Genomic DNA, 15950 nt, shown 5'->3' with positions numbered 1-15950 from the left:
TCATAAAATTTTGTCAACATCAGGAACCGATCCCTTCTAATGTTTGTTTAAAAGTCTGTTAAGCATATAGATGTTAACGACGTGGTACTTGTTAATTAATGTGACCCTCATTAATGGGTAAAAAAGAACAAATTTAAAACTTTAAAGGTACATGATATGAAGAGTGTTAGGTATAAGAATACTAAAGAAAAAAACCAATAAGAAATGGACTCCCTCCTCCAATGTGTGTTTTACAAATCCTAAGTATTAACCAAAAATGATCTGTCTGGAGAAACGTTTGGGCTCAGAATCTGACTCACTATGTGGTGATATCACCTCAGAAATGGAGGTGGGGGGGCACCTGGGTGGCTCAGTGGGTTAAGCCTCTGCCTTCGGCTCAGGTCCTGATCCCAGGGTCCTGGGATCGAGCCCCGCATCGGGCTCTCTGCTCAGCAGGGAGCCAGCCTCCCCCTCTCTCTCTGTCTGCCTCTCTGCCTACTTGTGATCTCTGTCAAATAAATAAATAAAATCTTTAAAAAAAAAAAAGAAAGAAACGGAGGTGGGGACTTGGGCCCAAAGTCTAGGGAAGAGACAGTCTGTAACGGACACCCAAGCAACCGTCAACCAGAGAGGCGGTGGGATGTCTGGACAGACTTGGTAAGCCCATCGGGCCCTGACAGCAGCTCTTTCTACTTAAAAGTTTACTCTCCACATAGTCCCGTGGGAAGACCTGTCCACTGCCCACTGCCCACTGCTTTTGGTACAAGCACTTTCATAGGCCAAGTTCTTGATTGCTTCCTTCGTTGTTTATTATTTTGATTATTTTATTTTTAGTAGTATATTTTATTTTTATTATGTATATTACTGCTTATTATTACAGTGAGGTTAGAGAATCAAAGCATCTCCCCAAACACAATCAGTAGGTTTTAGGAAGAGCCCAGGTCCTTACTGTTCTAGAGAAGCAGGCCCTGTAGGGCAGAGCTCACATCGCAAGCGGCCCCAGTTGGGACAGATTTCCACCATTGACTTGTACCCTTTGAAAGCATTTTAGATCTCAACTGAACGTTTTCCTTCTTTTTCATTATTTTTCTTCTAAGTGTTCTTCCAATCAAATACTTTTATTTTGCATTGATGAGGAAAACCCTACCCACATTTTCTCTTGCAATACAAGGGATAGTAACCATAGGATTGCACACGTGCACGCATAGGGGATGTCATGAAGTAGAAGCCACTTGAGATTTTTCATTTAAATACAAAAATAAATCACTCTACTGAAAACACAAAACTAATGTTTAACTCCAACTTCTTAAGATACGCCTTTAAAAAAGGAGATATCTTTTCTCAAGCTTTTGGAGCTAGTGTTTCTTATGTCCTTATAGAAAGCTGTGTTCATTGCTGGTTTCAAAAATTCACTGGACTCTTTTAAGGTTAATATATTATGCGAGAGAATTAAGCAATTCGCATGCATGCTATAGATTACTAGAGATGCTTTATTTTTGGCCCCAAGGGAATAAAAGTAAAAATACATGTGCATCTCTTTGTTCTCAACGTAGTTCCCAGCTGCTAATCAACCATGGATAAGCTGAATGAATTGATGTTTTGGTCTCAGCCTGCCTTCTCTGGCTGAGCGACACTGAAGCTTTGTACTTCCTGTGGTTTTCACGAGAAACTAAAGTCAGTTCGTTGTACCAGTTCTGAAGCTGGTCGAGCCCGTTGTGCAGCGGCCCCCCGATGCAGGCGATCTGCTGCCGCCTCTGCCAGTCCTGCAGCTCCTCCAACAGCGCGCTGCTCATCAAAGCGTCGGTCTCGTTGACTATTTGTGTCATCTTACTGAGGGCTTCCTAAAAACAAAGGTGACTACTGAAAAGATTTTCATGAGATGCAACCAAAGTCACTCATAATTCAACCCACGAAACTATTTGTCAGACCTAGGTTAACATTCTCACCAAATATGTTATCAAATACTACCTTCTATTTATCAGAGCACTGCCTTTTCCAACTTTCAACTTGAAATTTTTTTTAAAAGATTTTATTTATTTATTTGATGGACAGAGATCACAAGTAGGCAGAGAGGCAGGCAGAGAGAGAGGGGGAAACAGGCTCCCTGCTGAGCAGAGAGCCTGATGCAGGGCTAGATCACAGGACCCTGAGATCATGACCTGGGCCAAAGGCAGAGGCTTCACCCACTGAGCCACCCAGGCGCCCGTCAATTTGAAATTATTATAATTAAATAATATTATTAAAGGAAGCCGCATGATCACAGCTAACAATCTCATACTATCCCATAATATCATTTAATATCATCTAATGTAAGTTCAAATACATTGAATTTATAACTCCTGTGACAATATTGAATCTTCTAGTCATACAGCCATATCTCCACTTTCCAAAAAGACATAAATTAAATTTATATTCTTAGAAATATATGCATTTATTCTAAAATGTACTGATTAAAATTTGAGCCTTTCTATGTTAGTTTTTTAAGGACTTTATCTGGGAGTGCCTGGGTGACACAGTCGATAAGCATCTGCCTTCAGCTCGGATCATGATCCCAGGGTCCTTGATAGAGCCCCACATCGGGATCCCTACACAGCAAGAAGCCTGCTTCTCCCTCTCCCACTCCCCCTGCTTCTGTTTCCTCTCTCACTGTCTCTCTTTCAAATAAATACATAAAATCCTTTAAAAAAGTAATTTATCTGGGTTGAGGAAGGCATAGTGGAGAAGTTTAATTTGTAAAGGCCTAAGGATTAGAAGGTGTTAATTCTTATCCAGTTTTGTGACAAGCTGTGTGAATTGGGATAAACCACTTAACTTTGCTGGAACTTGGTCTTCTGATCTATACAATGAGGTGACTGGACCAAATAATTTCTGAAGTTCCTTCTGTCTTAAAATCTTATTTCTAAGCATTTCTTAGCATGCACAAAACATAGAGCATAGATTTATTATGCATAAATGCATTAAGCCTATCTTGGATTAATTATTTGCATTTTAGAAACCTGATTTCTAACTGTTGAAGTTTATAATGTAGGGTGAAAATAAATTTTACATTTATTTGTGCTCACACAAATTCTTACACAACAAATGAAGCTGAGCTTCTAGAAATAAACTCTCGACTTATCAGTGACTGCTCAAATTTCAGTTGCATTTATTTCAAGGAGAGATAGAAAGTTGAAATAGAAATGATTCCTCTCTTTCAAAATATTTCATTGAGCCAGAAAAAGCTTTCTCTTCTCCTTGAAAGGAGGTTAGATTGAATATGTTCGGTTGTTGATGAACTATCCTGAAATCTATTCAATTACGTAGCCTCAGGTCATTTTTCAGAGTGGAAACTGGAACACTGATTTTTCTCATAAAATTTTAGTGGCTGCCAAGGAATATTTTAATTCTACATGTAGTAGAACCCCTATCAGCATATTAAGTACAGAAACTAAAATGGTCATGTCTGAAAGAGGGGCAAGTAAAAACTGGGTACGATGTTCGCCTTGAAATTAGCGGTCGCTACAGGGAACGCACCGCATGTACCGCACGAGGCAAGAAGCCCAGCCTCGTAAGCTTGGGAACGGGAACGTGGCACACAGCGTGGCACTTTCTAGAAACACCGCCGTTTATCGTTCCGCTCAAATAGGCCCGAATGAATCCAAGGGCTTGATTCTTTTCAGGGGAAGCAGACATAGGAAAAGAACAGTGGGCAAGGCCAAGTTAACGTTCTTCACTAACCTTTCTCTTGAAGTCGAGACTGTTAAGCATTTCTTGCAGAGTCAAAACTTCCTGATTCATGAGGGCGTTGTTCTTGTCCCCCTGGTCTGTGAAGGAAGAGAGATGAGATTTTGAGCCCTCTCCAAGGCGAAGCTCTCTGCCCCGAAAGCCAAGACTGCTGCAACCCCCATCCGTAAGTCCTACGATGTGAGAGACGAAATGTGGCCCCTGTGGTAGAGCTTGGAATACGTCCCTATTTGCTCATCTGCCAGGACATCTGCCAGGAGGATCACCTCCGAGCAAGCCAGGGAGGAGATCTCTATCTTACAGACCTCGACAGAGGACCAGTCTTCACACCACGCTCCTGTTTGGGGTAGGGAGAGGGCTCAAGAGGTTTCTGAAATGCATTCCTTTTTAGATACTGCTACACGGACAACAATCCTAGCTGGTTGGGCTACATAGGAAAAGGGCCTTCTTTGTGCCCATTATTAAATCATATTTGATTCCTCCGGATCCCTTTACCTACCTGTTCCCGATCTACTTTTTCACCAGGAATTACGGAAAACTGCCTGGAAGGGTTGCAGTTTTATCCGTTGACTCTCATGAACTAATAAAGACTCAATCTTTCGCTCCCCCCCGCTTTTTTTTTTTCTTTTGCAGTATGGGCTTGCCGCACAGTAACACTAGAAGTAGGAAAGAATTGCAAAGACAAATCTCTGACTGAAAAAACCCCAAATGGTGTATCCTCTTAAATAGGAGATGTGGAACAGACGTTGTATATTTTAACTTGAATCTTTAACTTTACTGGTACATAGCAAGTGATTATTTATACCAACCCTCCTGTCTATGAAGAACGAAGGTTGGAAATGCAGGTCTGACTTGAGTGACTGGGAAAGAGAGGCCCCAAACAACACTGGGCCAAACTTCTCCACAAAACAGCCCTGACCTCTGGGAAATCATTCCTGGTTGTATTAATTCACAAATTTGCAAATTCCTGGATCCCACATGTAGTAAAATCTGGCTCATAGAGCCTTTTATAAACTCAAAACTTCATTAGCTAATAATTTTCAGTCTTCACCAGCAAGGTGTAACTTGTTTCCCATGTGTCTTTTATTTCACTTAAAACATTTCATTTCACTTAAAGTCAACAAAATAAATACTTGTTGATGTAAGTGACAGAATGAGCATTTTTATTCTTCGTAATGCTCATGAGCACTGATCATAGTAATGTAACTCTAATTGTCATATGTTAAGTCCAAAGTGATTTTATTGTTTAATGTATTTGTTTATATTTTACTTCTTAAATTAGTGGTTCTCATATGAGATTTGGGGTGAGATGGCTTTCAATGGATTTTAGTGCTTGGTGAAATTGGCAGTTCTAAACCTTTTTAGGATCACGGACCCCTCTAATAACCCGAGGAACCCATGTTGTGCCATTTTTCTGAAGGGAAAAATTCTACACAGAAGCAACTATGAACATTTAAGGATTATTAAAGGATTAAGGATTAAATTATTAATCCTTATTATTATTATTATTTTTTTAAGATTTTATTTATTTATTTGACAACCAGAGATCACAAGCAGACAGAGAGGCAGGCAGAGAGAGAGGGGGAAGCAGGCTCCCCGCTGAGCAGAGAGCCTGATGTGGGACTCGATCCCAGGACCCTGAGATCATGACCTGAGCCGAAGGCAGAGGCTTAACCCACTGAACCACCCAGGCGCCCCTATTAATCCTTATTATTAAGGATTATTATTATTTGAGAGAGAGAGCGGGGGAAGGGAGAGAGGGGAAGGGAGAGGGACAAGCTGACTCTGCTCTGAGTGCTGAGCCCAATGCAGGGCTCAGTCTCATGACCCCGAGATGATGATCTGAGCCAAAATCAAGAGCTGGTCACTTAACTGACTGAGCCACCCAGGTGTTCTGCAACTACGGACATTTTACATATCATTTCACGGGAGTCAGTACATCCTGAAGACGCCAGGAGAGCACATCACCCCTCACCTACGACAAGCAAGATTCCGAACCTAATATCCTCGCTTTTAAATCTGAGGTGAATGTTAAGCACTTGGTCACAATCACCCACACCTCCTTCTGAGTAAATGTTAAGCTAACATTTCAATAGTTAAAGATGCTTCTGAAAATAAAATGTTTCTATCCCAATTGTTTTTAAAAATTATTTTAAAATAAGTTTAGAATTACAAAAGAGTTGCAGAAAGAGTAGAGTTCCCATCTGCCCTTTATCTGGCTTCTCCTAATATCTTACATAAGCATAGAGCAATCGTAGCCAGCAAATGAACATCGGTACAATCCTACTAGCTAATCTCGATCTAATTGGAATTTCTCTGTCCCACGAATGGCAACACACTTCAAAAGATCAATCCTGTTACTTATACATTTTAGACCTTGTAAATATTCTCATTCTTTCTTTCCATTTTTTCTCCTTTTCTTCCCATTTGAAAAAAAACATCTACTTGTAAACGAACTCAATGTCTAATCACAAAGATAGAGTCAAACAATTGCAATTTCCTTATATTTTGACATTTATACAATTACTGAAATTATGTCTTTGGAGATTTTTTATGATATGAGAAAATACTTAAAACTTAAGAATGCAATACACAAAACTAGGTAAAGGATTATTTCAGGGTTTTTTGGGTAAATAAATAGATATGTATGTATTTAAATGTATAGGAAAAAGGATGGAAAGAGATACACTAACATTTTGACTGTTTATCAGCAGATAGTGGAATTTTTCATGATTTTTTACTTTATTTTTTAATTCCCTTTTCTTTTTTCCAAATTTCCTATAGTGAATCACATTTCTACTTATAATTTTTAAAATCTTATTTAAAAGCAGTGTGGGGCTTAAACCCATGAACTGAGATCAAGAGTTGCGGGCTCTATCAACTGAGCCAGCCAGCTGATCTTAAAAATTATATTTAAAAAATCCACGTAAGTATGACGTTAGTGATTTCCTGATTATACTAGGCAACTATCATTACTTTTCTTAGTCATGATAATGATATTTTGATTCTACAGGACAATGTTTTTAGTTTTTGGAGATGTGTGCCCAAGTAGGAATGATTTCTCATGAGCTTTACAGTTTATTTTGAATTGGTTGGTAAAAGAACATACATTTATATGGGGAGAAAAGGAGGAAGCAAAACACTCCTCCCCCACACTCTCTCTTCAGGACGAAAGCAAGAGAACTTCCCTTAGGGAAACAGATCAATTTATCAACTTTGTCAGTATGAAGGGAAATCCCAGTCACGCCGTCTTTATGTCCTAAGTAGAATTAAAGACAAAGTAAAAACTTACCCATTGTCTGAATTGTTTTGTACCTGTAGTCAAATTCATCCTGCAGGTCTTCTAAATACTTGGTGTCTTGTTCTGTCATCTTTTTACAAAAGAAAACACACTCACTCTGTTGTTTCAATTAAGCGTGTCAGCAAAACATCATCCTCAGTCTTTCAAAGGACACTGGTGCTTCTGGCCTCCAGTCATGGGCTGGCCCAAGCTTGCAGAGCCTACATTTCTAAAGGCTAATGGCCATGAAGGCTGAAAAGCCCCGAAGAACAAGAACTAGGCTACATCTGCTTTTCCATTCGCTCTTCCTGGTCATTTGGAAATCTTGCAGCATCTCGCCTGTTAGTTCTCATTTAGTTCCAAATGATGCTACAAACGTCTTTTTTGGCCGGAGACGACGGATACCGTTTCCCTTTTAGTTCCATACAACTCTGCATGAAGGTACCAATTATCTTTTCACTTAAAGTCCCTATTCTAATCTGCTGTGGTTTATGGCAATTCAGTCTACATTTTTATCCCTTCTCTGCTTCTTAGAGAAATATCTATGCTTCCTCTATATGTCCTATTCGTTTTTATTTTGAGATTTCACTTTGCTCTTCTCTCCAAACCTGGTGATGTCTCTCTGCTCCTAACAGGTCCTACGTGCCAAGATCGGGGCTAACGGCTTATCTCACCCTATCCCACGCAGTCCTTCCCAGCATTCTGTGATGGAGGTCATCCTCACGCTCACAGATGAAGACGCAGCGATTTACAGTGTAAAGGTTTAGAGGCTTGGAGCTTGGTGGGTAGGCCCAGTCTCTAGTAAACTGAAGCTGAAAAGCTTCCCCCCAAGAAATATTTTCTCATATGAACACAGTGCATGAGAGAGAGTTATTTTATTATCAGACTGTCCTGTGATTTCTGTAAGAGCTAACTTCGGGCGCAGTTAGATGTCTGGGGGCCACAGCTAGCCTTGCTAGGTTTCTGTGAGATCACTCACCTGTACACTATTTTTAATGGCAGCCACTTTGTGCTCCACATTCCTCTGCCTTTCTGAAACTGAAGAACTTTGTAAGGATTTCTCCAGAGGACCCTGGGGAAAGAATGTCTTGAAATTTCAGTGATGTTAATAAAACAAGCTTATGATAAATGTAGTATATGTGGTACACTTTGAACTGAGGCTTGGATTTATAGGGTATGGAATACTATACAGCCATTAGAAAGAATACTTTAGAAAAAATATTAATGACATTTAAAGTAGCATTAAGTTGTTAAGAAATAGAGCAAGTTATAAAAACACCATGCATTTATGAGCCCTCTTCCTTACACACACACACACACACACACACACACATATATGCATAGACATGTAAACTCAAGTACATATGATTGGAAGAACACACACACCAAAACATTATCAATAGGTAAGTGAAATTACAGATGATTTTATGGCCAAAACCTTATTTCCTGGGGTGCCTGGGTGGCTCAGTGGGTTAAAGCCTCTGCCTTCAGCTCAGGTCATGATCCCAGAGTCCTGGGATCGAGCCCCACATTGGGCTCTCTGCTCTGCGGGAAGCCTGCTTCCTCCTCTCTCTGCCTGCCTCCCTGCCTACTTGCGATCTCTGTCTGTTAAATAAATAAATAAAATCTTAAAAAAAAAAAAACTTTCTTTCCTAATTTTCTATAACAGACCTATGTTACTTTCGAAATTCCCTAAAATGAATACAGGTAATTTAAAAATGAGTATAGTGAAGCTACATTAAATTGGACTTAAATTCAGAATTAGGGATGCTGACTCTGCTGGGATGAGATTTACTTTTACACTGGAACAAAGGTTGTTCACTAAAGAATATCTAAAAATATTAGCCAAGTTAAATAGAAAGGCTAACCAACCTTTCCATGCACCATTTCTTGGCCATTCAAATAATCTAACATTGAGTGTTCCTTAGATATAGAGACACTGATGTGCTCCTTAGATATCAAGCCACATAGATACCGAAGATGAGAGTTAGAATGTCAGCAACCCCTTTGCCTTAGAGTTGGGTGAAGAGCTACGGTTTAGAAAGCCCGATGACTTGACGAAGCAAATCAGTGGTACAACCTCAAGCAGAACCAACGTGCTTGGCTACCAGTCAAGTGTTCTTCCAACTACACCACATTCTTCAGAGAGGAAAAAGAGTTACAACTCCCCCTCGCATATATATGCTCCCATATATTTGTAGATTGGTTTGACGTTTTAAAATTTACACACCAGTGCTTCTCTCGTGGTAGTATGTTGTACTGGCAGATTGTATGTAGTTTCTAATTTGACTGATACCTGATATTTGAAGACAACACCCCCCCCACCACACACACACACACACACACACACTAAAATGCCTGGGGAAAAGAGGGATATAGAAAAGGATAGCTGAGAATATATATATGAGAATATCATATGTTAGTAGTAATAGCATCTTAATTTTTACCCAAAATGTACTGAATCAAACTAAATTTACTTTAGAAACACTATACCTTATATTTTAAACTAAAAATATTATCCTTTATCTAAAAAATAAGAAGAGCAAATTATTAAAATTCCATATTTCTCCAAAAACAGCCATAATGTGAAAATAGCTAAGTCTAAAAATTTTAACAGCTCAAAAAAGATATTTTTCTGGGACCTTTAAAAATAAATATAGTATTGATATACATATAGTATATGATTTACTAAGTTATGGAGAACATCATCTAGAAATTGATTATTTCCATACTCTTCCTTTTTATAAGGACTAACTGAAAAAGTATTCCCAAGGACTTAGTTGATTCCCTCTATTAGTCTTACTTTGATGGGGGCTCTGAATTCATTGAGGATAGTATGACAAAATATAATCTAAAATATGGCAGGGCAAAGTACATTGAAACAATCAACAAGCAAGTACTTATGGAATTTCTATCAGATAAAATTTTGTGTGTATAGCTTCAGAGTGGTGGGGAGTAGAAGTCCAGAGCCATAGAAGGTTTTGACAAAGATCAACCCCTGAGGATAATCATGCTGAGGGAAGCAAAGTCCAAATGGAGCTAGGACTTCAGCTAGGAGGCAGCGAACTTCATTCCTCAACCGACACTGTAAGACCACGGACCAGAATGTAACCAATAGAAACAGAAAAGAATGTATAGATAGGATTCCAGAAACAAACTCCAGAAAGCCTTGGTAATTATCCCAGTATGGAGGCAGAGAAAAGGAATTACTCAAAGACCTTGATTCCAAGTGTATTGAAGGATAGTGGCACATTAACATAGGTAACGGCTGGGAAGAAGATAAGAATTTCTGTTTCAGAAAAGTTGAGTTCAAGGCGATAACAAGACCACAAGTTCAGAAAATATTACCTGAACGGGCATATTGGCTGCAGCCAATATTCTCCTCTCTTCCCTTAAACAGTTTGAAATAACCACAGCTACGTGCATTGGATTGCCATGAAATTTTCCCTAGAAAAAAGCGAGCAAAAACAAACACAAAAGCTTAAATATAAACATCATATGAAAACATCACTACTCATAAAGAAAAAATAATCCCTCAAAAAATATGTGAAATTATTTGGGATTTGTTTCAACAATGTCTTCTAAAGCCACAGAAACTTGTATTGTGAAACTCCTGCAGAGTAAATTAAAAATAATTCTTGAACACCTCTGTAAAAAAAGGCCCTGAGCACACACTCGGGAGGATCCGTTTATTTTAGGCTTAGGATAGGTTTTAGGTAAAAGAGTTACTTCTTTGTAAGTTATTAGGAACCAGGGTGGTCCCAGCTGTTCACTTGTTAACTCTGTACTTGATGGTATACTTAGAGCATTCTTTTGGTCCCTGTTTGGTGTTGCTTATGTCAATTAGCTTATAACAATGCGACTTTACTAGAGCGAGGCTACGCACATTTCAGCAACAATATTTTTCTCACATCTAAGCATATACATTTTTTATTGCCCATGCAAATGGTGCAGACATTGGCAGCCTGTGGGTTTAATTCAGGCGCTAGGTGTGCTGTGTAAGTCACCTATTGTAATCCCTTCAGGAGGAGCAGGTACTGCCCACCGCCGCCATCGTGTCCAGCACTGAGAACCCCAGGCACTAATTTACCTCACCTGCCAAGACCCTGTAGGTGTTTCAGTTGTCTTGGTTTATAGGGCTAATCCCAACACCACCATCCTTTCAGTCAGTAGTGTTAAATGTCTTTGTTAATTGAGCCTTTCCAAGCCGGGGTAAACAGGCAGCTTAGTAAGTGTAGACAAACGCATGTGTTTAGTTTCCCTCCCCTCCCCTGTCCTCTCCTCTCTGAAAGACGTGCTAATAATCTACGAAATGGTCAAACGGGTCAGTAAGAGAAACAATAAAATAACGACCCATAAAGCGGAAAATTAACAATGAATCAAAAGGAAGAGTATATGCAGATTGACAAACCAAAGGGTCTTTCAAGGGAAGAAATGAGGTGGTAAACATTTTTATGACGTTCACTGCTGCCACAATTTTATTCGATGATGCACATTACTTAGGACTTCTATTTGTAAAACGAGGGTATCAACACCAAGTTTCTGAGCTCCTGCTCTTCCATATTCTACAGCCTTCAAAACTCTATTTTCCCTCTTAAATCAGAAAGCTCCAAAAAATGAAAATGAATTGACAGACGCTCATATGGTACAGAAATTAAAACGATCCTTTTTATTAAGCAGAGATACAAAATTTTCCATTTCTGCATGCTGACAGTTTCAGATTCCCTCTAGTTAGAATTTGCTCCTGTTGTGAATTGTCCTATCTACTGATGTTTTCCATATATCTCCCTTTCAACTTCCCAAGAAAAACGATGTCTTCTCATTTTGCCCTTATTTTGTAAATATTTCATTGTTAAAAATAAATAGTTTCTTCTGGGGCTCCTTTGGAGGCTCTGTTACTTGTGTAAATTTGAAAACTCCTCTTCCCTCCCGTCCAAGATCTGGAGTTCCTCTAAGACCCCGAGAATCACCATTATTTGTCCTTGTTTTTCTCACCGTTTTAGGAGCTTTTCCATGATCATTCAGATACCATCCTTCTACAGTTCTCAGCTCCGTTGTGCACATTTTCATTTTCCTTTTCTACTTGCACTATTTACCTTCCCTTTCAGATTCAGCTTCCCCTCACGTCTTAGAAGGTTAAACTATTCATTTGTCTCCCTTGTCCAGAGCACAGAGCACCATCGTGTTCATCTAGGCTATCTTTTTACTTTCTTTGCGCATTTTTCCTAACTTAGTCCCTCCCTTAAATGTATGAGACAAAAACTGCTTACAGAAAATTGATCCTTATAGATTCAAAACCAAATTAGTGCTTTTTATTTTTGTAAATATCAAAGATGTACTCATGTTCACCTTTCAGTTACCACGGATATGAACCTCAAAAAAAAAAAAAAAAAGCAGCTAAAACCAAAACCAAACCTAAACAAAACAAAGCACCCCTGAGTGTGAGTTGGTAGGAGGGCGAGAACACCCAAGAGAGGAAAACTGTACATTTTCTGTTGTGTCTGTCTTGTCTCATGCACGTGTAGTGCTTGTATCTTCTGCCCTGTGGCTTGTCTTTTCCCAAATGGCAATGAGTAGAAGTTTCTATTTTAGTGAAGTCAAATTTATTAGTTCTTCCCTTTATGGTTAGTGCTTTTTATGACTTACGAAATCTTTCCCTAACCTGCAGTCATAGAGGTTTGTGTTTTTTTTCCTGCTAAGTCTTTATAGTGATGTCTTTTGCTGCAACTCACTTGGAGCTTGAGAATAATGAGAGGTCCTTTTCACATTTTCTGTATGGATAACAGCTCTGACAATATTTGTTGAACATTCTGTTTTTTCACCAGGCTCTTTTGGGCCACTTCTTTCATAAGTCAAGGTCCACATGTAGATGGGTTTGCTTCTGGACTCCATTCCATCTTAGAATTCTACCTCTGTTTTGTCAACAGCCTATTTAAATTACTAGACCTTTATAATAAATTTTGATGTCAACTAGAATAAATTTCTTTGCATTTCCATATAAACTTTAAGACAAGCTTGTCAGCCTGCACACATATATAACCATGCTGAGAATCTGAATGGCACTCTATCTTTAGACACATTTGGGGGACTTGGCATCTTTATAATTGCATTCTAATCCATTTATTGGGTCCTCTCTAATCTCTCCCTATTAAGCATTATAATTATCTATGGGGATCTTACACATTTTTTGTTAGGTTTATTTCCATATAATTGGTATTTTGACAACAGAATAAATAGTGTCTTTCTTTCCTAATTGTTTTTGCCGGCATGTAGAAATATATTTGACACCCATATATTGATTTTGAAACTAGAAAGTTTGCTAAACTCTTATTGACTCTAATGTGTTTTTAATATCTCTTAACAACTCTAACAATTTATCTGTAGACGCTCTTGAATTTTCTACATACGCACATCATATCTTGTGTGCATATTGGTAACATTTTCTCCCTTATCTAACATCTAACTTCCATCAGAATTTTAAATTCATCCTAAGTCTTATTTAGAAATGCATGGTTAATGCTCCTGGATTGGAAGAACAAATATTGTGAAAATGTCTATGCTACCTAAAGCAATCTACACATTTAATGCAATCCCTATCAAAATCCCACCCACTTTTTTCAAAGAAATGGAACAAATAATCCTAAAACTTATATGGAACCAGAAAAGACCTCGAATAGCCAAAGGAATATTGAAAAAGAAAGTCAAAGTTGGTGGTATCACAATTCCAGACTTCAAGCTCTATTACAAAGCTGTCGTCATCAAGACAGCATGGTACTGGCACAAAAACAGACACATAGATCAATGGAACAGAATGGAGAGCCCAGAAATAGACCCTCAACTCTATGGTCAACTAATCTTCGACAAAGCAGGAAAGAATGTTCAATGGAAAAAAGACAGCCTCTTCAATAAATGGTGTTGGGAAAATTGGGCAGCCACATGCAGAAAAATGAAATTGGACCATTTCCTTACACCACACACGAAAACAGACTCAAAATGGATGAAGGACCTCAATGTGAGAAAGGAATCCATCAAAATCCTTGAGGAGAACACAGGCAGCAACCTCTTCAACCTCAGCCGCAGCAACTTCTTCCTAGGAACATCGCCAAAGGCAAGGGAAGCAAGGGCAAAAATGAACTATTGGGATTTCATGAAGATCAAAAGCTTTTGCACAGCAAAGGAAACAGTCAACAAAACCAAAAGACAACTGACAGAATGGGAGAAGATATTTGCGAACGACATATCAGATAAAGGGCTAGTATCCAAAATCTATAAAGAGCTTAGCAAACTAAACACCCAAAGAACAAATAATCCAATCAAGAAATGGGCAGAGGACATGAACAGACATTTCTGCAAAGAAGATATCCAGATGTCTTCTTTGCAGAAATGCAGATGGCCAACAGACACATGAAAAAGTGCTCGGCATCAGGGAAATACAAATCAAAACCATAATGAGATAACACCTCACTCACACCAGTCAGAATGGCTAAAATTAACAAGTCAGGAAATGACAGATGCTGGCGAGGATGTGGAGAAAGGGGAACCCTCCTACACTCTTGGTGGGAATGCAAGCTGGTGCAGCCACTCTGGAAAACTGCACGGAGGTTCCTCAAAAAGTTGAAAATAGAACTACCCTATGACTCCGCAATTGCACTACTGGGTATTTACCCTAAGGATACAAACGTAGTGATCTGAAAGGGCACGTGCACCCGAATGTTTATAGCAGCAATGTCTGCAATAGCCAAACTATGGAAAGAACCTAGATGTCCATCAACAGATGAATGGATAAAGAAGATGTGGTATATATACACAATGGAGTACTATGAAGCCATCATAAGAAATGAAATCTTGCCATTTGCGACGACATGGATGGAACTAGAGGGTATCATGCTTAGTGAAATAAGTCAATCAGAGAAAGACAACTATCATATGATCTCCCTGATATGAGGAAGTGGAGATGCAACATGGGGGGTTTGGGAGGGTAGGAAAAGAATAAATGAAACAAGATGGGATCAGGAGGGAGACAAAACATAAGTGACTCTTAATCTCACAAAACAAACTGAGGGTTGCTGGGGGGAGGGGGGTCCAGAGAAGGGGGTGGGGTTATGGACATTGGGGAGGGTATGTGCTGTGGTGAGTGCTGTGAAGTGTGTAAACCTGGCGATTCACAGACCTGTACCCCTGGGGATAAAAATACATTATATGTTTATAAAAAAATAAAATTTAAAAAAATACCATAAAAAAAAAGAAACGCATTGGTTAATTTCCAAACATAGGGGTTTTCTACTTTTCTGTTTTTTTAACCAATTTTTTTAAAGGATTTTATTTTATTTTAGAGAGAAAGAGAGAGAGAGAGTGAGTGCTTGCATGGGGCATTACGGGCAGAGGGAGAGGGAGAGAGAGAACCTTAAGCAGGCTCCACGCCCAGCACGGAGCCTGACATAGGGCTCCATCTTAACGACCCTGAGATCGTGACCTGAGCCAATACCAGAATCAGGTGCTTAGCCGACTGAGCCACCCAGACCCCCCTTAACGGATGTTTTTTAATAGATTTAAACATTCTCATCAGAACAGATGTTCTGAGTGACTTCAACCACTGAGACTTGCTCTGCGGCCCAGGTTCCGGACCTTTCATAAGCTCGTGGAGAACGCAAAGTCTGTTCAGTGCAAACGTCTTATACAGGCTCATTAACCCGTTTGTTCATTGTTTTGTTCAAATTTCTGCATCCTTGTGGATTTTTTTCCTGATTAATTTTATAAGTTATTGAAAGAGGTATATTAAAATCTATCTGTGGATTTTTCTCTTTGTGGTGCTGTCACACACAGACTTATATATTGCTAGTGAGTGAAACCTTCCTTTTCCATGAACTGAACTTTAATGATGCTCTTAGCTTTGAAGCAAAAATATAAACTACGACATAATGCTTTTTATCACTTGGAATTTTTATCTTATACTTACTGAAAGTGTGGG

At 39.1% G+C, this 15950-nt stretch overlaps 1 protein-coding gene across 1 annotated transcript in view; it reads right to left on the bottom strand.

Moving 5' to 3' along the window:
* STAT4 (signal transducer and activator of transcription 4) overlaps positions 1 to 15950 on the bottom strand; it is a 92378-nt gene that overhangs the window by 27254 nt on the left and 49174 nt on the right. Inside the window, exons 4-8 of the mRNA XM_080799159.1 lie at positions 10331 to 10429; positions 7962 to 8054; positions 6995 to 7073; positions 3697 to 3782; positions 1669 to 1820 (exon numbers count right to left, since the gene is read on the bottom strand). Coding sequence (XP_080655285.1) covers positions 1669 to 1820; positions 3697 to 3782; positions 6995 to 7073; positions 7962 to 8054; positions 10331 to 10429 — 509 coding nt within the window. The remainder of the gene's footprint in view (positions 1 to 1668; positions 1821 to 3696; positions 3783 to 6994; positions 7074 to 7961; positions 8055 to 10330; positions 10430 to 15950) is intronic.

Source organism: Martes martes, assembly GCF_963455335.1.
Source record: "Martes martes genome assembly, chromosome: 3".
Classification (NCBI taxonomy): Eukaryota; Metazoa; Chordata; class Mammalia; order Carnivora; family Mustelidae; genus Martes; species Martes martes.
Note: the sequence above shows the minus strand (reverse complement) of the source record. Positions and strands in the feature narration are given on the sequence as shown.